The sequence below is a fragment of the Oncorhynchus keta genome, chromosome 15, assembly GCF_023373465.1.
Source record: "Oncorhynchus keta strain PuntledgeMale-10-30-2019 chromosome 15, Oket_V2, whole genome shotgun sequence".
In the NCBI taxonomy this organism is placed as follows: Eukaryota; Metazoa; Chordata; class Actinopteri; order Salmoniformes; family Salmonidae; genus Oncorhynchus; species Oncorhynchus keta.
The window spans coordinates 3043122-3069071 of NC_068435.1; the positions used below are offsets into that span (position 1 = coordinate 3043122).

The window sequence follows — 25950 nt, forward strand, 5'->3', positions numbered from 1 at the left end:
AGTCATCTCGTTAGTCAGGATGTGTCACACCTGGCCCAGAGAGTCATCTCATTAGTCAGGATGTGTCTCACCTGGCCCAGAGAGTCATCTTGTTAGTCAGGATGTGTCACAACTGGCCCAGATAGTCATCTCGTTAGTCAGGATGTGTTTTACCTGGCCCAGAGAGTCATCTCGTCAGTCAGGATGTGTCACACCTGGCCCAGAGAGTCATCTCGTTAGTTAGGATGTGTCACACCTGGCCCAGAGAGTCATCTCGTTAGTCATGATGTGTTTTACCTGGCCAAGAGAGTCATCTTGATTGTCAGGATGTGTTTTACCTGGCCCAGAAAGTAATCTCGTTGGTCAGGATGTGTTTTACCTAGCCCAGAGATTCATCTCGTTAGTCAGGATGTGTTTTACCTGGCCCAGAGAGTCATCTCGTTAGTCAGGATGTGTCACACCTGGCCCAGAGAGTCATCTCGTTAGTCAGGATGTGTTTCACCTGGCCCAGAGAGTCATCTCGTTAGTCAGGATGTGTCACACCTGGCCCAGAGAGTCATCTCGTTAGTCAGGATGTGTCTTACCTGGCCCAGAGAGTTATCTCGTTAGTCAGGATGTGTCACACCTGGCCCAGAGAGTCATCTCGTTAGTCAGGATGTGTCACACCTGGCCCAGAGAGTCATCTCGTTAGTCAGGATGTGTCACACCTGGCCCAGAGAGTCATCTCGTTAGTCAGGATGTGTCACACCTGGCCCAGAGAGTCATCTCGTTAGTCAGGATGTGTCACACCTGGCCCAGAGAGTCATCTCGTTAGTCAGGATGTGTCACACCTGGCCCAGAGAGTCATCTTGTTAGTCAGGATGTGTCACAACTGGCCCAGATAGTCATCTCGTTAGTCATGATGTGTTTTACCTGGCCCAGAGAGTCATCTCGTTAGTCAGGATGTGTTTTACCTGGCCCAGAGAGTAATTTCGTTAGTCAGGATGTGTTTTACCTGGCCCATAGATTCATCTCGTTCGTCAGGATGTGTTTTACCTGGCCCAGAGAGTCATCTCGTTAGTCATGATGTGTTTTACCTGGCCCAGAGAGTCATCTCGTTAGTCAGGATGTGTTTTACCTGGCCCAGAGAGTCATCTCGTTAGTCAGGATGTGTTTTACCTGGCCCAGAGAGTCATCTCGTTAGTCATGATGTGTTTTACTTGGCCAAGAGGGTCATCTTGATTGTCAGGATGGATTTTACCTGGCCCAGAGAGTCATTTTGTTAGTCATGATGTGTTTTACCTGGCCCATAGATTCATCTCGTTCGTCAGGATGTGTTTTACCTGGCCCAGAGAGTCATCTCGTTAGTCATGATGTGTTTTACCTGGCCCAGAGAGTTATCTCGTTAGTCAGGATGTGTTTTACCTGGCCCAGAGAGTCATCTCGTTAGTCAGGATGTGTCACACCTGGCCCAGAGAGTCATCTCGTTAGTCAGGATGTGTCACACCTGGCCCAGAGAGTCATCTCGTTAGTCAGGATGTGTCACACCTGGCCCAGAGAGTCATCTCGTTAGTCAGGATGTGTCACACCTGGCCCAGAGAGTCATCTCATTAGTCAGGATGTGTCTCACCTGGCCCAGAGAGTCATCTTGTTAGTCAGGATGTGTCACAACTGGCCCAGATAGTCATCTCGTTAGTCAGGATGTGTTTTACCTGGCCCAGAGAGTCATCTCGTCAGTCAGGATGTGTCACACCTGGCCCAGAGAGTCATCTCGTTAGTTAGGATGTGTCACACCTGGCCCAGAGAGTCATCTCGTTAGTCATGATGTGTTTTACCTGGCCAAGAGAGTCATCTTGATTGTCAGGATGTGTTTTACCTGGCCCAGAAAGTAATCTCGTTGGTCAGGATGTGTTTTACCTAGCCCAGAGATTCATCTCGTTAGTCAGGATGTGTTTTACCTGGCCCAGAGAGTCATCTCGTTAGTCAGGATGTGTCACACCTGGCCCAGAGAGTCATCTCGTTAGTCAGGATGTGTTTCACCTGGCCCAGAGAGTCATCTCGTTAGTCAGGATGTGTCACACCTGGCCCAGAGAGTCATCTCGTTAGTCAGGATGTGTTTTACCTGGCCCAGATAGTCATCTCGTTAGTCAAGATGTGTCACACCTGGCCCAGAGAGTCATCTCGTTAGTCAGGATGTGTTTTACCTGGCCCAGAGAGTCATCTCGTTAGTCAGGATGTGTTTTACCTGGCCCAGAGAGTCATCTCGTTAGTTAGGATGTGTCACACCTGGCCCAGAGAGTCATCTCGTTAGTCAGGATGTGTCACACCTGGCCCAGAGAGTCATCTCGTTAGTCAGGTTATGTAAAACCTTGTCCAGAGAGTCATCTCGTTAGTCAGGATGTGTTTTACCTGGCCCAGAGAGTCATCTCGTTAGTCAGGATGTATCACACCTGGCCCAGAGAGTCATCTCGTTAGTCAGGATGTGTTTTACCTGGCCCAGAGAGTCATCTCGTTAGTCAGGATGTGTCACACCTGGCCCAGAGAGTCATCTCGTTAGTCAGGATGTGTCACACCTGGCCCAGAGAGTCATCTCGTTAGTCAGGATGTGTCACACCTGGCCCAGAGAGTCATCTTGTTAGTCAGGATGTGTCACAACTGGCCCAGATAGTAATCTCGTTAGTCAGGATGTGTTTTACCTGGCCCAGAGAGTCATCTCGTTAGTCAGGATGTGTCACACCTGGCCCAGAGAGTCATCTCGTTAGTTAGGATGTGTCACACCTGGCCCAGAGAGTCATCTCGTTAGTCATGATGTGTTTTACCTGGCCAAGAGAGTCATCTTGATAGTCAGGATGTGTTTTACCTGGCCCAGAAAGTAATCTCGTTAGTCAGGATGTGTTTTACCTAGCCCAGAGATTCATCTCGTTAGTCAGGATGTGTTTTACCTGGCCCAGAGAGTCATCTCGTTAGTCAGAATGTGTGACACCTGGCCCAGAGAGTCATCTCGTTAGTCAGGATGTGTTTCACCTGGCCCAGAGAGTCATCTCGTTAGTCAGGATGTGTCACACCTGGCCCAGAGAGTCATCTTGTTAGTCAGGATGTGTTTTACAGGGCCCAGAGAGTCATCTCGTTAGTCAGGATGTGTCACACCTGGCCCAGAGAGTCATCTCGTTAGTCAGGATGTGTTTTACCTGGCCCAGAGAGTCCTCTCGTTAGTCAGGATGTGTTTTACCTGGCCCAGAGAGTCATCTCGTTAGTTAGGATGTGTCACACCTGGCCCAGAGAGTCATCTCGTTAGTCAGGATCTGTCACACATGGCCCAGATAGTCATCTCGTTAGTCAGGATGTGTAAAACCTTGTCCAGAGAGTCATCTCGTCCGTCAGGATGTGTTTTACCTGGCCCAGAGAGTCATCTCGTTAGTCAGGATGTGTCACACCTGGCCCAGAGAGTCATCTCGTTAGTCAGGGTGTGTTTTACCTGGCCCAGAGAGTCATCTCGTTAGTCAGGATGTGTCACACCTGGCCCAGAGAGTCATCTCGTTAATCAGGATGTGTTTAACCTGGCCCAGAGAGTCATCTCGTTAGTCAGGATGTGTTTTACCTGGCCCAGAGAGTCATCTCGTTAGTCAGGATGTGTCACACCTGGCCCAGAGAGTCATCTCGTTAGTCAGGATGTGTCACACCTGGCCCAGAGAGTCATCTCGTTAGTCAGGATGTGTCACACCTGGCCCAGAGAGTCATCTTGTTAGTCAGGATGTGTCACAACTGGCCCAGATAGTCATCTAGTTAGTCAGGATGTATCACACCTGGCCCAGAGAGTCATCTTGTTAGTCAGGATGTGTTTTACCTGGCCCAGAGAGTCATCTCGTTAGTCAGGATGTGTCACACCTGGCCCAGAGAGTCATCTCGTTAGTCAGGATGTGTCACACCTGGCCCAGAGAGTCATCTCGTTAGTCTTGATGTGTCACACCTGGCCCAGAGAGTCATCTCGTTAGTCAGGATGTGTCACACCTGGCCCCCGAGAGTCATCTCATTAGTCAGGATGTGTCACACCTGGCCCAGAGAGTCATCTCGTTAGTCAGGATGTGTTACACCTGGCCCAGAGAGTCATCTCGTTAGTCAGGATGTGTCACACCTGGCCCAGAGAGTCATCTCGTTAGTCAGGATGTGTCACACCTGGCCCAGAGAGTCATCTCGTTAGTCAGGATGTGTCACACCTGGCCCAGAGAGTCATCTCGTTAGTCAGGATGTGTCACACCTGGCCCAGAGAGTCATCTCGTTATTCAGGATGTGTTTTACCTGGCCCAGAGAGTCATCTCGTTAGTCAGGATGTGTCACACCTGGCCCAGAGAGTCATCTCGTTAGTCAGGATGTGTTTTACCTGGCCCAGAGAGTCATCTCGTTAGTCAGGATGTGTCATACCTGGCCCAGAGAGTCATCTCGTTAGTCAGGATGTGTTTTACCTGCCCCAGAGAGTCATCTCGTTAGTCAGGATGTGTCACACCTGGCCCAGGGAGTCATCTCGTTTGTCAGAATGTGTCACACCTGGCCCAGAGAGTCATCTCGTTAGTCAGGATGTGTCACACCTGGCCCCGAGAGTCATCTCATTAGTCAGGATGTGTCACACCTGGCCCAGAGAGTCATCTCGTTAGTCAGGATGTGTCACACCTGGCCCAGAGAGTCATCTCGTTAGTCAGGATGTGTTTTACCTGGCCCAGAGAGTAATCTCGTTAGTCAGGATGTGTCACACTTGGCCCAGAGAGTCATCTCGTTAGTCAGGATGTGTCACACCTGGCCCAGAGAGTAATCTCGTTAGTCAGGATGTGTCACACCTGGCCCAGAGAGTCATCTCGTTAGTCAGGATGTGTCACACCTGGCCCAGAGAGTCATCTCGTTAGTCATGATGTGTTTTACCTGGCCAAGAGAGTCATCTTGATCGTCAGGATGTGTTTTACCTGGCCCAGAAAGTGATCTCGTTAGTCAGGATGTGTTTTACCTAGCCCAGAGATTCATCTCGCTAGTCAGGATGTGTTTTACCTGGCCCAGAGAGTAATCTCGTTAGTCATGATGTGTTTTACCTGGCCCAGAGAGTCATCTCGTTAGTCAGGATGTGTTTTACCTGGCCCAGAGAGTCATCTCGTTAGTCAGGATGTGTTTTACCTGGCCCAGAGAGTAATCTCGTTAGTCAGGATGTGTTTTACCTGGCCCAGAGAGTAATCTCGTTAGTCATGATGTGTTTTACCTGGCCCAGAGAGTCATCTCGTTAGTCAGGATGTGTTTTACCTGGCCCAGAGATTCATCTCGTTCGTCAGGATGTGTTTTACCTGGCCCAAAGAGTCATCTCGTTAGTCAGGATGTGTTTTACCTGGCCCAGAGAGTCATCTCGTTAATCATGATGTGTTTTACCTGGCCCAGAGAGTCATCTCGTTAGTCAGGATGTGTTTTACCTGGCCCAGAGAGTCATCTCGTTAGTCAGGATGTGTTTTACCTGGCCCAGAGAGTCATCTCGTTAGTCATGATGTGTTTTCACCGGCCAAGATGGTCATCTTGATTGTCAGGATGGATTTTACCTGGCCCAGAGAGTCATCTCGTTAGTCATGATGTATTTTACCTGGCCAAGAGAGTCATCTTGATTTGTCAGGATGTGTTTTACCTGGCCCAGAGAGTCATCTCGTTAGTCATGATGTGTTTTACCTGGCCCAGAGAGTCATCTCGTTAGTCAGGATGTGTTTTACCTGGCCCAGAGAGTCATCTCGTTAGTCAGGATGTGTTTTACCTGGCCCAGAGAGTAATCTCGTTAGTCATGATGTGTTTTACCTGGCCCAGAGAGTCATCTCGTTAGTCAGGATGTGTTTTACCTGGCCCAGAGAGTCATCTCGTTAGTCAGGATGTGTTTTACCTGGCCCAGAGATTCATCTCGTTAGTCAGTATGTGTTTTACCTGGCCCAGAGAGTCATCTCGTTAGTCATGATGTGTTTTACTTGGCCAAGAGGGTCATCTTGATTGTCAGGATGGATTTTACCTGGCCCAGAGAGTCATTTTGTTAGTCATGATGTGTTTTACCTGGCCCAGAGAGTAATCTTGTTAGTCAGGATGTGTTTTACCTAGCCCAGAGATTCATCTCGTTAGTCAGGATGTGTTTTACCTGGCCCAGAGATTCATCTCGTTAGTCAGGATGTGTCACACCTGGCCCAGAGAGTCATCTCGTTTGTCAGGATGTGTTTTACCTGGCCCAGAGAGTCATCTCGTTAGTCAGGATGTGTCACACCTGGCCCAGAGAGTCATCTCGTTAGTCAGGATGTGTCACACCTGGCCCAGAGAGTCATCTTGTTAGTCAGGATGTGTCACAACTGGCCCAGATAGTCATCTAGTTAGTCAGGATGTGTTTTACCTGGCCCAGAGAGTCATCTCGTTAGTCAGGATGTGTTTTACCTGGCCCAGAGAGTCATCTCGTTAGTCAGGATGTGTTTTACCTGGCCCAGAGAGTCATCTCGTTAGTCAGGATGTGTCAAACCTGGCCCAGAGAGTCATCTCGTTAGTCAGGATGTGTTTTACCTGGCCCAGAGAGTCATCTCGTTAGTCAGGATGTGTCACACCTGGCCCAGAGAGTCATCTCGTTAGTCAGGATGTGTCACACCTGGCCCAGAGAGTCATCTTGTTAGTCAGGATGTGTCACAACTGGCCCAGATAGTCATCTAGTTAGTCAGGATGTATCACACCTGGCCCAGAGAGTCATCTTGTTAGTCAGGATGTGTTTTACCTGGCCCAGAGAGTCATCTCGTTAGTCAGGATGTGTCACACCTGGCCCAGAGAGTCATCTCGTTAGTCAGGATGTGTCACACCTGGCCCAGAGAGTCATCTCGTTAGTCTTGATGTGTCACACCTGGCCCAGAGAGTCATCTCGTTAGTCAGGATGTGTCACACCTGGCCCCCGAGAGTCATCTCATTAGTCAGGATGTGTCACACCTGGCCCAGAGAGTCATCTCGTTAGTCAGGATGTGTTACACCTGGCCCAGAGAGTCATCTCGTTAGTCAGGATGTGTCACACCTGGCCCAGAGAGTCATCTCGTTAGTCAGGATGTGTCACACCTGGCCCAGAGAGTCATCTCGTTAGTCAGGATGTGTCACACCTGGCCCAGAGAGTCATCTCGTTATTCAGGATGTGTTTTACCTGGCCCAGAGAGTCATCTCGTTAGTCAGGATGTGTCACACCTGGCCCAGAGAGTCATCTCGTTAGTCAGGATGTGTTTTACCTGGCCCAGAGAGTCATCTCGTTAGTCAGGATGTGTCATACCTGGCCCAGAGAGTCATCTCGTTAGTCAGGATGTGTTTTACCTGCCCCAGAGAGTCATCTCGTTAGTCAGGATGTGTCACACCTGGCCCAGGGAGTCATCTCGTTTGTCAGAATGTGTCACACCTGGCCCAGAGAGTCATCTCGTTAGTCAGGATGTGTCACACCTGGCCCCGAGAGTCATCTCATTAGTCAGGATGTGTCACACCTGGCCCAGAGAGTCATCTCGTTAGTCAGGATGTGTCACACCTGGCCCAGAGAGTCATCTCGTTAGTCAGGATGTGTTTTACCTGGCCCAGAGAGTAATCTCGTTAGTCAGGATGTGTCACACTTGGCCCAGAGAGTCATCTCGTTAGTCAGGATGTGTCACACCTGGCCCAGAGAGTAATCTCGTTAGTCAGGATGTGTCACACCTGGCCCAGAGAGTCATCTCGTTAGTCAGGATGTGTCACACCTGGCCCAGAGAGTCATCTCGTTAGTCATGATGTGTTTTACCTGGCCAAGAGAGTCATCTTGATCGTCAGGATGTGTTTTACCTGGCCCAGAAAGTGATCTCGTTAGTCAGGATGTGTTTTACCTAGCCCAGAGATTCATCTCGCTAGTCAGGATGTGTTTTACCTGGCCCAGAGAGTAATCTCGTTAGTCATGATGTGTTTTACCTGGCCCAGAGAGTCATCTCGTTAGTCAGGATGTGTTTTACCTGGCCCAGAGAGTCATCTCGTTAGTCAGGATGTGTTTTACCTGGCCCAGAGAGTAATCTCGTTAGTCAGGATGTGTTTTACCTGGCCCAGAGAGTAATCTCGTTAGTCATGATGTGTTTTACCTGGCCCAGAGAGTCATCTCGTTAGTCAGGATGTGTTTTACCTGGCCCAGAGATTCATCTCGTTCGTCAGGATGTGTTTTACCTGGCCCAAAGAGTCATCTCGTTAGTCAGGATGTGTTTTACCTGGCCCAGAGAGTCATCTCGTTAATCATGATGTGTTTTACCTGGCCCAGAGAGTCATCTCGTTAGTCAGGATGTGTTTTACCTGGCCCAGAGAGTCATCTCGTTAGTCAGGATGTGTTTTACCTGGCCCAGAGAGTCATCTCGTTAGTCATGATGTGTTTTCACCGGCCAAGATGGTCATCTTGATTGTCAGGATGGATTTTACCTGGCCCAGAGAGTCATCTCGTTAGTCATGATGTATTTTACCTGGCCAAGAGAGTCATCTTGATTTGTCAGGATGTGTTTTACCTGGCCCAGAGAGTCATCTCGTTAGTCATGATGTGTTTTACCTGGCCCAGAGAGTCATCTCGTTAGTCAGGATGTGTTTTACCTGGCCCAGAGAGTCATCTCGTTAGTCAGGATGTGTTTTACCTGGCCCAGAGAGTAATCTCGTTAGTCATGATGTGTTTTACCTGGCCCAGAGAGTCATCTCGTTAGTCAGGATGTGTTTTACCTGGCCCAGAGAGTCATCTCGTTAGTCAGGATGTGTTTTACCTGGCCCAGAGATTCATCTCGTTAGTCAGTATGTGTTTTACCTGGCCCAGAGAGTCATCTCGTTAGTCATGATGTGTTTTACTTGGCCAAGAGGGTCATCTTGATTGTCAGGATGGATTTTACCTGGCCCAGAGAGTCATTTTGTTAGTCATGATGTGTTTTACCTGGCCCAGAGAGTAATCTTGTTAGTCAGGATGTGTTTTACCTAGCCCAGAGATTCATCTCGTTAGTCAGGATGTGTTTTACCTGGCCCAGAGATTCATCTCGTTAGTCAGGATGTGTCACACCTGGCCCAGAGAGTCATCTCGTTTGTCAGGATGTGTTTTACCTGGCCCAGAGAGTCATCTCGTTAGTCAGGATGTGTCACACCTGGCCCAGAGAGTCATCTCGTTAGTCAGGATATGTCACACCTGGCCCAGAGAGTCATCTTGTTAGTCAGGATGTGTCACAACTGGCCCAGATAGTCATCTAGTTAGTCAGGATGTGTTTTACCTGGCCCAGAGAGTCATCTCGTTAGTCAGGATGTGTTTTACCTGGCCCAGAGAGTCATCTCGTTAGTCAGGATGTGTTTTACCTGGCCCAGAGAGTCATCTCGTTAGTCAGGATGTGTCAAACCTGGCCCAGAGAGTCATCTCGTTAGTCAGGATGTGTTTTACCTGGCCCAGAGAGTCATCTCGTTATTCAGGATGTGTCACACCTGGCCCAGAGAGTCATCTCGTTAGTCAGGATGTGTCACACCTGGCCCAGAGAGTCATCTTGTTAGTCAGGATGTGTCACAACTGGCCCAGATAGTCATCTAGTTAGTCAGGATGTGTTTTACCTGGCCCTGAGAGTCACCTCCTTAGTCAGAATGGGGTTAATCTGATAGAGTTGAGAGAGTATATACTGGGAGAGCTTCACCTCTCGCTAGCTCTTCCACCTCTCGTTAGCTTTTCCACCTCTCGTTAGCTCTTCCACCTCTCGTTAGCTCTTCCACCTCTCGTTAGCTCTTCCACTTTCGGTATCCAAACAAAGCCTACATCTGGTGTTTTTACCTGTTAAGATTATTCTTTGTAAACTCCTCATCCAAACTTGGTTTGAGTTTCACTTTTTACTTTGTAGTTTCTGAGGTAAATCTAGTAGGCATCCATGATGCGGGTGTCTCCCTTTTCTAGTTGTTTTGCGAACTTTCATTGGGAATTCCCCATGGGTATATTTTAGGACCCTTTTCTAGTTGTTTTGCCAACTTTCAGTGGGAATTCCCCATGGGTATATTTTAGGACCCTTTTCTAGTTGTTTTGCCAACTTTCAGTGGGAATTCCCCATGGGTATATTTTAGGACCCTTTTCTAGTTGTTTTGCCAACTTTCAGTGGGAATTCCCCATGGGTGTTTTTCAGAAACCGTTTAAACCCCATTCTGATTAGTTTTTTGTTGTCGAAGTGACTCCTTTGTTTGTTCCCTTCTCTGTTCAGCGACGTCTGTTTGTCTTTAGAGAACATAACACCACTGTCTGAACAAAATAATAATGTTTATCTCTTCCAATAGATCTGTACTCCAGACCTGGTCGTGTTCCTGTCCTGTGCTAACCATCGCCTGAAGGAGCGCCTGGAGAAGCGAGCAGAGGCGACGGGTCGTCCTGATGACAACCCCAATGCAACAGAGCGCCGCCTCACCAACTTCAAACAGAACACCATCCCCTTGGTCAAATACTTCCAGGAGAGGGGACTCATCGTCACGGTAAGACAAGGGTGTGTGTGTGTGTGTGAGAGCAGATTTAAGCGTTGTCTATGGTGTTTACAACTCAGCAGCTGACCCTAATTCTAGTTGCGGGTTCACACAAGGGGTACCATAGTTTCCTTTAATAATACCTGTCCTATTATTGATAGAGTAAGACAGACAGACAGACAGACAGACAGACAGACAGACAGACAGACAGACAGACAGACAGACAGACAGACAGGCTAGGTTACCTAAGGTAGAGACACTACAGCCCAGAGAGAGAGAGAGAGAGAGAGGCTAGGTTACCCAAGGTAGAGACACTACAGCCCAGAGAGAGAGACAGGCTAGGTTACCCAAGGTAGAGACACTACAGCCCAGAGAGAGAGACAGGCTAGGTTACCCAAGGTAGAGACACTACAGCCCAGAGAGAGAGAGAGACAGGCTAGGTTACCCAAGGTAGAGACACTACAGCCCAGAGAGAGACTGGCTAGGTTACCCAAGGTAGAGACACTACAGCCCAGAGAGAGAGAGAGAGACAGGCTATGTTACCCAAGGTAGACACTACAGCCCAGAGAGAGAGAGAGAGAGACAGGCTAGGTTACCCAAGGTAGAGACACTAGAGCCCAGAGAGAGACAGGCTAGGTTACCCAAGTTAGAGACACTACAGCCCATAGAGAGACAGGCTAGGTTACCCAAGGTAGAGGCACTACAGCCCAGAGAGAGAGAGAGAGACAGGCTAGGTTACCCAAGGTAGAGGCACTACAGCCCAGAGAGAGAGAGAGAGAGACAGGCTAGGTTACCCAAGGTAGAGACACTACAGCCCAGAGAGAGAGAGAGACAGGCTAGGTTACCCAAGGTAGAGACACTACAGCCCAGAGAGAGAGACGGGCTAGGTTACCCAAGGTAGAGACACTACAGCCCAGAGAGAGACAGGCTAGGTTACCCAAGGTAGAGACACTACAGCCCAGAGAGAGAGACAGGCTAGGTTACCCAAGGTAGAGACACTACAGCCCAGAGAGAGACAGGCTAGGTTACCCAAGGTAGAGACACTACAGCCCAGAGAGAGAGAGAGACAGGCTAGGTTACCCAAGGTAGAGACACTACAGCCCAGAGAGAGAGACAGGCTAGGTTACCCAAGGTAGAGACACTACAGCCCAGAGAGAGAGACAGGCTAGGTTACCCAAGGTAGAGACACTACAGCCCAGAGAGAGACAGGCTAGGTTACCCAAGGTAGAGACACTACAGCCCAGAGAGAGAGAGACAGATACAGGCGAGGTTACCCAAGGTAGAGACACTACAGCCCAGAGAGAGAGAGAGAGAGACAGGCTAGGTTACCCAAGGTAGAGACACTACAGCCCAGAGAGAGAGAGAGAGACAGGCTAGGTTACCCAAGGTAGAGACACTAGAGCCCAGAGAGAGACAGGCTAGGTTACCCAAGGTAGAGACACTACAGCCCAGAGAGAGAGACAGGCTAGGTTACCCAAGATAGAGACACTACAGCCCAGAGAGAGAGACAGGCTAGGTTACCCAAGGTAGAGACACTACAGCCCAGAGAGAGAGAGAGAGAGAGAGGCTAGGTTACCCAAGGTAGAGATACTACAGCCCAGAGAGAGAGAGAGAGAGAGAGAGGCTAGGTTACCCAAGGTAGAGAAACTACAGCCCAGAGAGAGAGAGAGACAGGCTAGGTTACCCAAGTTAGAGACACTACAGCCCAGAGAGAGAGAGAGACAGGCTAGGTTACCCAAGGTAGAGACACTACAGCCCAGAGAGAGAGACAGGCTAGGTTACCCAAGGTAGAGACACTACAGCCCAGAGAGAGAGACAGGCTAGGTTACCCAAGGTAGAGACACTACAGCCCAGAGAGAGAGAGAGAGACAGGCTAGGTTACCCAAGGTAGAGATACTACAGCCCAGAGAGAGAGAGAGAGACAGGCTAGGTTACCCAAGGTAGAGACACTACATCACACACAGCAGAGCAATAGGACTCCGAGGGGATACATAAGGTAATGGTGCTGAACCAATCTGAAACTATTAAAGAGGATCATGCAGATTTAATCCTTCTTCCTGTTGTGAAGACCTCTATAGAATCACAGCAATAAATATCAACGTCACAGTAAATGCATATTGTATTACAGGATATCTCTCTGTTGGTGAAAATATGCCGCGGACAATTATTATCCATAGCTTTGTGCATTTGCAGGAAGAATCTGTCTTTTTAAGCTAAAAACAACAAAAGATTGACATTATTGTGTCTTGGACCTCTGTCCCCACGGCCTCATCACATGGACACCCTGTGTTACACTGTCTGGATCCACACATGTCCCCAAATCAAATCAAATCCAATGTTATTTGTCACATACACATGGTTAGCAGATGTTAATGCGAGTGTAGCGAAATGCTTGTGCTTCTAGTTCCGACAATGCAGTGATAAACAACAAGTAATCTAACTAACAATTCCAAAACTACTGTCTTATACACAGTGTAAAGGGATAAAGAATATGTACATAAGGATATATGAATGAGTGATGGTACAGAGCGGCATGGACAAGATACAGTAGATGGTATCGAGTACAGTATATACATATGAGATGAGTATGTAAACAAAGTGGCATAGTTAAAGTGGCTAGTGATACATGTATTACATAAGGATGCAGTCGATGATATAGAGTACAGTATATACGTATGCATATGAGATGAATAATGTAGGGTAAGTAACATTATATAAGGTAGCATTGTTTAAAGTGGCTAGTGATATATTTACATAATTTCCCATCAATTCCCATTATTTAAGTGGCTGGAGTTGGGTCAGTGTCAATGACAGTGTGTTGGCAGCAGCCACTCAATGTTAGTGGTGGCTGTTTAACAGTCTGATGGCCTTGAGATAGAAGCTGTTTTTCAGTCTCTCGGTCCCAGCTTTGATGCACCTGTACTGACCTCGCCTTCTGGATGATAGCGGGGTGAACAGGCAGTGGCTCGGGTGGTTGATGTCCTTGATGATCTTTATGGCCTTCCTGTAACATCGGGTGGTGTAGGTGTCCTGGAGGGCAGGTAGTTTGCCCCCGGTGATGCGTTGTGCAGACCTCACTACCCTCTGGAGAGCCTTACGGTTGTGGGCGGAGCAGTTGCCGTACCAGGCGGCGATACAGCCCGCCAGGATGCTCTCGATTGTGCATCTGTAGAAGTTTGTGAGTGCTTTTGGTGACAAGCCGAATTTCTTCAGCCTCCTGAGGTTGAAGAGGCGCTGCTACGCCTTCTTCACGATGCTGTCTGTGTGAGTGGACCAATTCAGTTAGTCTGTGATGTGTATGCCGAGGAACTTAAAACTTGCTACCCTCTCCACTACTGTTCCATCGATGTGGATAGGGGGGTGTTCCCTCTGCTGTTTCCTGAAGTCCACAATCATCTCCTTAGTTTTGTTGACGTTGAGTGTGAGGTTATTTTCCTGACACCACACTCCGAGGGCCCTCACCTCCTCCCTGTAGGCCGTCTCGTCGTTGTTGGTAATCAAGCCTACCACTGTTGTGTCGTCCGCAAACTTGATGATTGAGTTGAAGGCGTGCGTGGCCACGCAGTCGTGGGTGAACATGGAGTACAGGAGAGGGCTCAGAACGCACCCTTGTGGGGCCCCAGTGTTGAGGATCAGCGTGGTGGAGATGTTGTTGCCTACCCTCACCACCTGGGGGCGGCCCGTCAGGAAGTCCAGTACCCAGTTGCACAGGGCGGGGTCGAGACCCAGGGTCTCGAGCTTGATGACGAGCTTGGAGGGTACTATGGTGTTGAATGCCGAGCTGTAGTCGATGAACAGCATTCTCACATAGGTATTCCTCTTGTCCAGATGGGTTAGGGCAGTGTGCAGTGTGGTTGAGATTGCATCGTCTGTGGACCTATTTGGGCTGTAAGCAAATTGGAGTGGGTCTAGGGTGTCAGGTAGGGTGGAGGTGATATGGTCCTTGACTAGTCTCTCAAAGCACTTCATGATGACGGAAGTGAGTGCTACGGGGCGGTAGTCGTTTAGCTCAGTTACCTTAGCTTTCTTGGGAACAGGAACAATGGTGGCCCTCTTGAAGTATGTGGGAACAGCAGACTGGGATAAGGATTGATTGAATATGTCCTTAAACACACCAGCCAGCTGGTCTGCGCATGCTCTGAGGGCGCGGCTGGGGATGCCGTCTGGGCCTGCAGCCTTGTAAAGTCAATGTGGAGGCTATATACAGGGGTTACCGGTACAGAGTCAATGTGGAGGCTATATACAGGGGTACCGGTACAGAGTCAATGTGGAGGCTATATACAGGGGTACCGGTACAGAGTCAATGTGGAGACTACATACAGGGGGTACCGGTACAGAGTCAATGTGGAGGCTATATACAGGGGGTACTGGTACAGAGTCAATGTGGAGGCTATATACAGGGGGTACCGGTACAGAGTCAATGTGGAGACTATATGCAGGGGGTACCGGTTCAGAGTCAATGTGGAGGCTATATACAGGGGGTACCGGTTCAGAGTCAATGTGGAGACTATTTACAGGGGGTACCGGTACAGAGTCAATGTGGAGGCTATATACAGGGTTTTACAGTACAGAGTCAATGTGGAGGCTATATACAGGGGGTACCGGTACAGAGTCAATGTGGAGGCTATATACAGGGTTTTACAGTACAGAGTCAATGTGGAGGCTATATACAGGGGGTACCGGTACAGAGTCAGTGTGGAGGCTATATACAGGGTTTTACAGTACAGAGTCAATGTGGAGGCTATATACAGGGGGTACCGGTACAGAGTCAATGTGGAGGCTATATACAGGGGGTACCGGTTCAGAGTCAATGTGCGGGGCCAGCGTTTAGTTGAGGTAGTATGTACATGTAGGTAGAGTTATTAGTGACTATACATAGATGAGAGAGTAGCAGTGGTGTAAAGAGGGGGTGAGAGGACAGGACAGTAGAGAGAAGAAAGATATGAACACAGAGAGAGAGAAATATGTGCAGGGGAGATAGATACAATATTTATGGGAGGAGAGAGGGAGGAGAGAGAGAGAGAAATATGTGCAGGGGAGATAGATACAATATTTACAGGATGAGAGAGAGAGGTTAGATTCTGAAGTCCCGGGAGGACATTGGGTGGACATGTGAGTTGACCCGGAAACGCTTGTGGGCCTAAAGCCTCCTCCACTTAGACTGCCACAAGCCTTGTGGCCCTAAAGCCTCCTCCACTTAGACTGCCACAAGCCTTGTGGCCCTAAAGCTCCTCGACTTAGACTGCCACAAGGCTTGTGGCCCTAAAGCCTCCTCCACTTAGACTGCCACAAGCCTTGTGGCCCTAAAGCCTCCTCCACTTAGACTGCCACAAGCCTTGTGGCCCTAAAGCCTCCTCCACTTAGACTGCCACAAGCCTTGTGGCCCTAAAGCTCCTCGACTTAGACTGCCACAAGGCTTGTGGCCCTAAAGCCTCCTCCACTTAGACTGCCACAAGCCTTGTGGCCCTAAAGCCTCCTTCACTTAGACTGCCACAAGCCTTGTGGCCCTAAAGCCTCCTCCACTTAGACTGCCACAAGCCTTGTGGCCCTAAAGCTCCTCGACTTAGACTGCCACAAGGCTTGTGGCCCTAAAGCCTCCTCCACTTAGACTGCCACAAGCCTTGTGGCCCTAAAGCCTCCTCCACTTAGACTGCCACAAGCCTTGTGGCCCTAAAGCCTCCTTCACTTAGACTGCCACAAGCCTTGTGGCCCTAAAGCCTCCTCCACTTAGACTGCCACAAGCCTTGTGGCCCTAAAGCTCCTCGACTTAGACTGCCACAAGGCTTGTGGCCCTAAAGCCTCCTCCACTTAGACTGCCACAAGGCTTGTGGCCCTAAGGCTCCTCCACTTAGACTGCCACAAGCCTTGTGGCCCTCACCTGTCTCTCCTCTCAGCACCTGAGGTCTGTCAGATAGTACACATCCCAGCATTAGAGAGACTATTCCCACACATTCAGCAGAAGCATTAGAGAGACTAATCCCAAACATTCAGCAGAAGCTTTAGAGAGACTAATCCCAAACATTCGGCAGAAGCATTAGAGAGACTAATCCCAAACATTCAGCAGAAGCATTAGAGAGACTAATCCCAAACATTCAGCAGAAGCATTAGAGAGACTAATCCCAAACATTCAGCAGAAGCTTTAGAGAGACTAATCCCACACATTCAGCAGAAGCATTAGAGAGACTAATCCCAAACATTCGGCAGAAGCATTAGAGAGACTAATCCCAAACATTCAGCAGAAGCATTAGAGAGACTAATCCCAAACATTCGGCAGAAGCATTAGAGAGACTAATCCCAAACATTCAGCAGAAGCATTAGAGAGACTAATCCCAAACATTCAGCAGAAGCATTAGAGAGACTAATCCCAAACATTCGGCAGAAGCATTAGAGAGACTAATCCCAAACATTCAGCAGAAGCATTAGAGAGACTAATCCCAAACATTCAGCAGAAGCATTAGAGAGACTAATCCCAAACATTCAGCAGAAGCATTAGAGAGACTAATCCCAAACATTCAGCAGAAGCATTAGAGAGACTATCCCCACACATTCAGCAGAAGCATTAGAGAGACTAATCCCAAACATTCAGCAGAAGCATTAGAGAGACTAATCCCAAACATTCAGCAGAAGCTTTAGAGAGACTAATCCCAAACATTCGGCAGAAGCATTAGAGAGACTAATCCCAAACATTCAGCAGAAGCTTTAGAGAGACTAATCCCAAACATTCAGCAGAAGCATTAGAGAGACTAATCCCAAACATTCAGCAGAAGCATTAGAGAGACTTATCCCAAACATTCAGCAGAAGCATTAGAGAGACTAATCCCAAACATTCAGCAGAAGCATTAGAGAGACTAATCCCAAACATTCAGCAGAAGCATTAGAGAGACTAATCCCAAACATTCAGCAGAAGCATTAGAGAGACTAATCCCAAACATTCAGCAGAAGCATTAGAGAGACTAATCCCACACATTCAGCAGAAGCATTAGAGAGACTAATCCCAAACATTCAGCAGAAGCATTAGAGAGTCTAATCCCAAACATTCAGCAGAAGCATTAGAGAGACTAATCCCAAACATTCAGCAGAAGCATTAGAGAGACTAATCCCAAACATTCAGCAGAAGCATTAGAGAGACTAATCCCAAACATTCAGCAGAAGCATTAGAGACTAATTCCACACATTCAGCAGAAGCTTTAGAGAGACTAATCCCAAACATTCAGCAGAAGCATTAGAGACTAATCCCACACATTCAGCAGAAGCATTAGAGAGACTAATCCCAAACATTCAGCAGAAGCTTTAGAGAGACTAATCCCAAACATTCAGCAGAAGCTTTAGAGAGACTAATCCCAAACATTCAGCAGAAGCTTTAGAGAGACTAATCCCAAACATTCAGCAGAAGCATTAGAGAGACTAATCCCAAACATTCAGCAGAAGCTTTAGAGAGACTAATCCCAAACATTCAGCAGAAGCATTAGAGAGACTAATCCCACACATTCAGCAGAAGCATTAGAGAGACTATTCCCAAACATTCAGCAGAAGCATTAGAGAGACTAATCCCAAACATTCAGCAGAAGCATTAGAGAGACTAATCCCAAACATTCAGCAGAAGCATTAGAGAGACTAATCCCAAACATTCAGCAGAAGCATTAGAGAGACTAATCCCAAACATTCAGCAGAAGCATTAGAGACTAATCCCAAACATTCAGCAGAAGCATTAGAGAGACTATTCCCAAACATTCAGCAGAAGCATTAGAGAGACTAATCCCAAACATTCAGCAGAAGCATTAGAGAGACTAATCCCAAACATTCAGCAGAAGCTTTAGAGAGACTAATCCCAAACATTCAGCAGAAGCTTTAGAGAGACTAATCCCAAACATTCAGCAGAAGCATTAGAGAGACTATTCCCACACATTCAGCAGAAGCATTAGAGAGACTAATCCCAAACATTCAGCAGAAGCATTAGAGAGACTAATCCCAAACATTCAGCAGAAGCTTTAGAGAGACTAATCCCAAACATTCGGCAGAAGCATTAGAGAGACTAATCCCAAACATTCAGCAGAAGCTTTAGAGAGACTAATCCCAAACATTCAGCAGAAGCATTAGAGAGACTAATCCCAAACATTCAGCAGAAGCATTAGAGAGACTTATCCCAAACATTCAGCAGAAGCATTAGAGAGACTAATCCCAAACATTCAGCAGAAGCTTTAGAGAGACTAATCCCAAACATTCGGCAGAAGCTTTAGAGAGACTAATCCCACACATTCAGCAGAAGCATTAGAGAGACTAATCCCAAACATTCAGCAGAAGCATTAGAGAGACTAATCCCACACATTCAGCAGAAGCATTAGAGAGACTAATCCCAAACATTCAGCAGAAGCATTAGAGAGACTAATCCCAAACATTCAGCAGAAGCATTAGAGAGACTAATCCCAAACATTCAGCAGAAGCATTAGAGAGACTAATCCCAAACATTCAGCAGAAGCATTAGAGAGACTAATCCCAAACATTCAGCAGAAGCATTAGAGAGACTAATCCCAAACATTCAGCAGAAGCTTTAGAGAGACTAATCCCAAACATTCAGCAGAAGCATTAGAGACTAATCCCACACATTCAGCAGAAGCATTAGAGAGACTAATCCCAAACATTCAGCAGAAGCTTTAGAGAGACTAATCCCAAACATTCGGCAGAAGCTTTAGAGAGACTAATCCCAAACATTCAGCAGAAGCTTTAGAGAGACTAATCCCAAACATTCAGCAGAAGAATTAGAGAGACTAATCCCAAACATTCAGCAGAAGCTTTAGAGAGACTAATCCCAAACATTCAGCAGAAGCATTAGAGAGACTAATCCCAAACATTCAGCAGAAGCATTAGAGAGACTATTCCCAAACATTCAGCAGAAGCATTAGAGAGACTAATCCCAAACATTCAGCAGAAGCATTAGAGAGACTAATCCCAAACATTCAGCAGAAGCATTAGAGAGACTAATCCCAAACATTCAGCAGAAGCATTAGAGACTAATCCCAAACATTCAGCAGAAGCATTAGAGAGACTATTCCCAAACATTCAGCAGAAGCTTTAGAGAGACCAAACATTCAGCAGAAGCATTAGAGAGACTAATCCCAAACATTCAGCAGAAGCATTAGAGAGACTAATCCCACACATTCAGCAGAAGCATTAGAGAGACTAATCCCAAACATTCAGCAGAAGCTTTAGAGAGACTAATCCCAAACATTCGGCAGAAGCTTTAGAGAGACTAATCCCAAACATTCAGCAGAAGCTTTAGAGAGACTAATCCCAAACATTCAGCAGAAGCTTTAGAGAGACTAATCCCAAACATTCAGCAGAAGCATTAGAGAGACTAATCCCAAACATTCAGCAGAAGCATTAGAGAGACTAATCCCAAACATTCAGCAGAAGCTTTAGAGAGACTAATCCCAAACATTCAGCAGAAGCATTAGAGAGACTAACCCCAAACATTCAGCAGAAGCTTTAGAGAGACTAATCCCAAACATTCAGCAGAAGCATTAGAGACTAATCCCACACATTCAGCAGAAGCATTAGAGAGACTAATCCCAAACATTCAGCAGAAGCATTAGAGAGACTAATCCCAAACATTCAGCAGAAGCATTAGAGAGACTAATCCCAAACATTCAGCAGAAGCATTAGAGAGACTAATCCCAAACATTCAGCAGAAGCATTAGAGAGACTAATCCCAAACATTCAACGGTAAACAGAACTGCCATTTGTGGACCTTTTTGTATTTTCCACCTATTGTGGAAAAATGCACTGAACACATACCTCTAGTCACACACACACGCACGCACGCACGCACGCACGCACGCACGCACGCACGCACGCACGCACACACACACACACACACACACACACACACACACACACACACACACACACACACACACACACACACACACACACACACACACACACACACACACACACACACACACACACACACACACTTGCCCCTCTCCCTGCCTGTTCGAGAGACAGAGACAGACAGCAACAGAGAGAGAGAGAAACAGGGAAGAATAGAGATGAAGAAGAAGAGCGAGAGAGAGGGAGGGAGAGAAAGAATGAGATATAGAGATAGCATCAGAGAAGAGAGGGAGGTGAGATCTGCCACCATAAGGTTAGTTCTGACAGTTCTGATACCCACGCATGTTCTGTTCTGTACTGGCCCTGTGATGTTCTGTTCTGTACTGGCCCTGTGATGTTCTGTACTGGCCCTGTGATGTTCTGTACTGGCCCTGTGATGTTCTGTTCTGTACTGGCCCTGTGATGTTCTGTTCTGTACTGGCCCTGTGATGTTCTGTTCTGGCCCTGTGATGTTCTGTTCTGTACTGGCCCTGTGATGTTCTGTTCTGTACTGGCCCTGTGATGTTCTGTTCTGTACTGGCCCTGTGATGTTCTGTTCTGTTCTGGCCCTGTGATGTTCTGTTCTGTTCTGTACTGGCCCTGTGATGTTCTGTACTGGCCCTGTGATGTTCTGTTCTGTACTGGCCCTGTGATGTTCTGTTCTGTTCTGGCCCTGTGATGTTCTGTTCTGTACTGGCCCTGTGATGTTCTGTTCTGTACTGGCCCTGTGATGTTCTGTTCTGTTCTGGCCCTGTGATGTTCTGTTCTGTACTGGCCATGTGATGTTCTGTTCTGGCCCTGTGATGTTCTGTTCTGTTCTGGCCCTGTGATGTTCTGTTCTGGCCCTGTGATGTTCTGTTCTGGCCCTGTGATGTTCTGTTCTGTACTGGCCCTGTGATGTTCTGTACTGGCCCTGTGATGTTCTGTTCTGGCCCTGTGATGTTCTGTTCTGTACTGGCACTGTGATGTTCTGTTCTGTACTGGTCCTGTGATGTTCTGTACTGTACTGGCCCTGTGATGTTCTGTTCTGTACTGGTCCTGTGATGTTCTGTACTGTACTGGCACTGTGATGTTCTGTTCTGTTCTGGCCCTGTGATGTTCTGTTCTGTTCTGGCCCTGTGATGTTCTGTTCTGTACTGGCACTGTGATGTTCTGTTCTGTACTGGTCCTGTGATGTTCTGTACTGTACTGGCACTGTGATGTTCTGTTCTGTACTGGTCCTGTGATGTTCTGTACTGTACTGGCCCTGTGATGTTCTGTTCTGTACTGGCACTGTGATGTTCTGTTCTGTACTGGCCCTGTGATGTTCTGTACTGTACTGGCCCTGTGATGTTCTGTTCTGTACTGGCCCTGTTATGTTCTGTACTGTACTGGCCCTGTGATGTTCTGTTCTGTACTGGTCCTGTGATGTTCTGTACTGGCCCTGGGATGTTCTGTTCTGGTCCTGTGATGTTCTGTTCTGTACTGGCCCTGTGATGTTCTGTTCTGTACTGGCCCTGTGATGTTCTGTACTGGCACTGTGATGTTCTGTTCTGTACTGGCCCTGTGATGTTCTGTTCTGTACTGGCCCTGTTCTGTTCTGTTCTGTCCTGGCCCTGTGATGTTCTGTTCTGTACTGGCACTGTGATGTTCTGTTCTGTACTGGCCCTGTGATGTTCTGTTCTGTACTGGCCCTGTGATGTTCTGTACTGTACTGGCCCTGTGATGTTGTGTTTGTATTCGTTTTACTATCCTTATGGAAACAAGGACATTTCGGACAAGTGGGGACAAGAAAAAGAAGGCTATTTTAGGCAATAGCGGTAAGGGTTAGAATTACGTTAAGGGTTAGAATTAGGTTAAGGGTTAGGCACGTGTGTCTGTGTGGGGCCAGCTCCAGTCCCAACCTCAACCCCAGTCTATGGACATCTATTTATTCAGATCAGTCTGTTAGGAGCCCCAGTCTATGGACATCTATTTATTTCATGCATTTTTATTTAACAAGGCAGTGAAGTAACACTTTCTTATCTACAATGACGGCTTACACCGGCCAACCCCGGCCGACGCTGGGCGACACCGGCCAACACCGGACGACGCTGGGCAACACCGGCCAACCCCGGACGACGCCGGGCCAATTGTGCGCCGCCCTATGTGAATCCCAATCACGGCTGGTTGTGATGCAGCCTGGATTCGAACCAGGGTCTGTAGTGACGCCTCTAGCACCGAGATGTAGTGCCTTAGACCGCTGAACCAGGGTCTGTAGTGAAGCCTCTAGCACCGAGATGTAGTGCCTTAGACCGCTGAACCAGGGTCTGTAGTGAAGCCTCTACCACTGAGATGCAGTGTCTTAGACCGCTGAACCAGGGTCTGTAGTGACGCCTCTAGCACCGAGATGTAGTGCCTTAGACCGCTGCGCCACTCGGGAGCCTGTAAGAGGGAGAGCTCCAAGAGGGAGAGCTCCAAGAGGGAGAGCTTCAAGAGGGAGAGCTTCAAGAGGGAGAGCTCCAAATGGGAGAGCTTCAAGCCTAGTCCTGGACAAAAAAAAATTGAATCTCTATTGAGAGAAACACACACACACACACATACACACACACACACACTCTCTTTAGTTGTCTTAAAGGGGAGGATGACACTATTAGGTGGTGGTAAGGAGGTGAGAGGATCGTAAAGGAGAGGATGAAACTATTAGGTGGGGGTAAGGAGGTGAGAGGGTCTTAAAGGGGAGGATGAAACTATTAGGTCGGGGTAAGGAGGTGAGAGAGTTTTATTGGGGAAGATGGAGGATTAAAGTTGTCATCAGATTTATGATTCATTAAAAGCTAACCGTAATCTGGATTCATCTTTAATCCGTCCATTTTAAAAATAGAATCCTAACCCTTTACCATTTCATTTTAAAAATAGAATCCTAACCCTTTACCATTCCATTTTAAAAATAGAATCCTAACCCTTTACCATTCCATTTTAAAAATAGAATCCTAACCCTTTACCATTCCATTTTAAAAATAGAATCCTAACCCTTTACCATTCCATTTTAAAAATAGAATCCTAACCCTTTACCATTCCATTTTAAAAATAGAATCCTAACCCTTTACCATTCCATTTTAAAAATAGAATCCTAACCATAATCCTTCCATTTTAATTATCGGAAGGCCTTCCTTCTTCTTTTTTATTTGTTGACTAACATGTTTACATTTCATATTTTATCGATATCGTCGGTGTGGAGATCACAAATAGAGGTGGTTATTGAAGTCTTGTCAACTCTTAGAGAACAGGAAGGAGGATGGAGGACTAAATCTGTCATCAGACCAATGATTCATTACGGGCATAACAGTAATTCTTTCAGTTAATGATTGTTCCTCCACCATTAACTTCTTTATCCCCTCTGAGTGGTCCAGCAGGTTACCATGGAGTTACCAACTGGCGTTACCATGGTGACTCGTGACTCATGGTTAAAACGTGTTGGAAAATGAATACCTGTTTGAAGATGCATCACAATTGCTAAGTATAAACACAACTGGAGACACTCTTGACATTTTTGGAGACAGTATTGAAAAGGCAGCACTACTGGTAATAAAATAATACAATAAAATCTCCGGGAATAACTGTTTTATACACATAAAAAACAGGTAGAACACTGTTGTATACTTTTTAATACAAAATATCTATTATACTTGTCTTGGATCCTAAATCTCTCGTTCCCAAACGTTGTGATTGTCCTTTGCCAACCTGTTCCTCTGTTGGCTTCATCCCAAATCGTATTTCCGAGATGCAACACAGTGCAGAAAGTATTCAGACCCCTTGACTTTTTCCACATGTTTTGTTACACACACACCTGTCTATATTAAGGTCCCATAGTTGACAGTGCAGGTCAGAGCAAAAACCAAGCCATGAGGAATGGTCCGTAGAGCTCCGAGACAGGATTGTGTCGAGGCACAGATCTGGGGAAGGGTACCAAAACATTTCTGCAGCATTGAAGGTCTCCAAGAACACAGTGGCCTCCATCATTATTAAATGGAAGAAGTTTGTAACCACAAAGACTCTTCCTAGAGCTGGCTGCCCGGTCAAACTGAGCAATCGAGGGAGAAGGGCCTTGGTCATGGTGGTGACCAAGAACCCGATGGTCACTCTGACAGAGCTCTAGAGTTCCTCTGTGGAGATGGGAGAACCTTCTAGAAGGACAACCATCTCTGCAACACTCCACCAATCAGGCCTTTATGGTAGAGTGCCCAGACGGAAGCCACTCCTCAGTAAAAGGCACATGACAGCCCTCTTGGAGTTTGCCAAAAGGCGCCTAAAGGATTCTAAGCACACAGTCAGGACAACACTTCGGGACAGGTCTTTGAATGTCCTTGAGTGGCCCAGCTAGAGCCCGGACTTGAATCCGATCTAACATCTTGGAGAGACCTGAAAATAGAGAAAAATGGGAGAAACTGCACAAAAATAGGTGTGCCAAGCTTGTAGCGTCATACCCAAGAAGACTTGAGGCAGTAATCGCTGCCAAAGGTGCTTCAACAAAGTACTGAGTAAAGGGTCTGAATACTTATGTAAATGTAATATTTCAGTTTTTTATTTTTAATACATTTGCAAACATTTCTAAACCTGTTTTTGCTTTGTCATTATGGGGTATTGTGATGTCATTGTGGGGTATTGTGATGTCATTGTGGGGTATTGTGATGTCATTATGGGGTATTGTGATGTCATTATGGGGTATTGTGATGTCATTATGGGGTATTGTGATGTCATTATGGGATATAGTGTGTAGATTGATGAGGGGGAAAAAACAATTGAATCCATTTTAGAATAAAAGTCTCGAATGTAACAAAATGTGTAAAAAAGTTGTGTCTGAATAGTTTCCGAATGCCCCGTATTCTCTATGGGCCCTTGTCAGAAGTAGTATGTAGGTAATAGGGTGCCATTTTGGAAAGTAGAATGAGTCAGCTGTTTTCTTTCTGACTGATGAGTCCAATAACATATTTACACCTAACAGGGTTTTCCTCAGTATTAAGGCTCGTTCAATTCTTCTTGTTGAACTGTGTGTTTGTCTATCAGCTCTCTTGTATATCTCTATAAAAATGATGCTGGGTCATGATTTCGACTGGCTGAGAAAAGTTTTCTGCCTGTCTGTTTCATCCCGACTCCCGACAGCTGTAGATCCATTTGAATATTGAAACAATGTTGCAAATGTCAGAGACATCTGCGCTGTTGAAGACTAAATGTTAGTCTGAAAGTAATGTGAGATAATGTCGAGATGTTTTTCATACTGAAGATCAAGTTTATAAATTGCCTGGCTGGGCTGATGAGACAGTGGATTGCACAGTCAGATGGAACAGAGTAAATAGGCATTTTAATGTCATTTTAACGTTGGTGGTAACTTCCACGGAATAGACACTGGAATGTGGTTTTAACCAATCAGCATTCAGGATTAGACCCTCCCGTTTTATATAGTCCTATATTTACATGATCCATGCTCTCTGATTATTCTACAACTAACATGCTTTATAAAAATCAGGGTTTTCTCAGAACAACCAGAATGATCTATTGCCAATAAGCACAAACTCATGCACACACACGCACACACATGCACCCCCCCCCCCACACACACACACACAAACACACTTTCAAGCGTCACATGAAATTGCAGCAATTGTCTATATACCCTCAGCCAGGGTTCCA

At 46.9% G+C, this 25950-nt stretch overlaps 1 protein-coding gene across 50 annotated transcripts in view; it reads left to right on the forward strand.

Annotated features, from left to right (window-relative positions):
* Nucleotides 1–25950, forward strand: part of ak5 (adenylate kinase 5) — a 222451-nt gene that overhangs the window by 77439 nt on the left and 119062 nt on the right. For all 50 annotated transcript variants that reach the window (XM_052462807.1, XM_052462817.1, XM_052462818.1 and 47 more), the window contains exon 6: nt 10252–10443. In XM_052462807.1, the coding sequence (XP_052318767.1) occupies nt 10252–10443 (192 nt within the window). The remainder of the gene's footprint in view (nt 1–10251; nt 10444–25950) is intronic.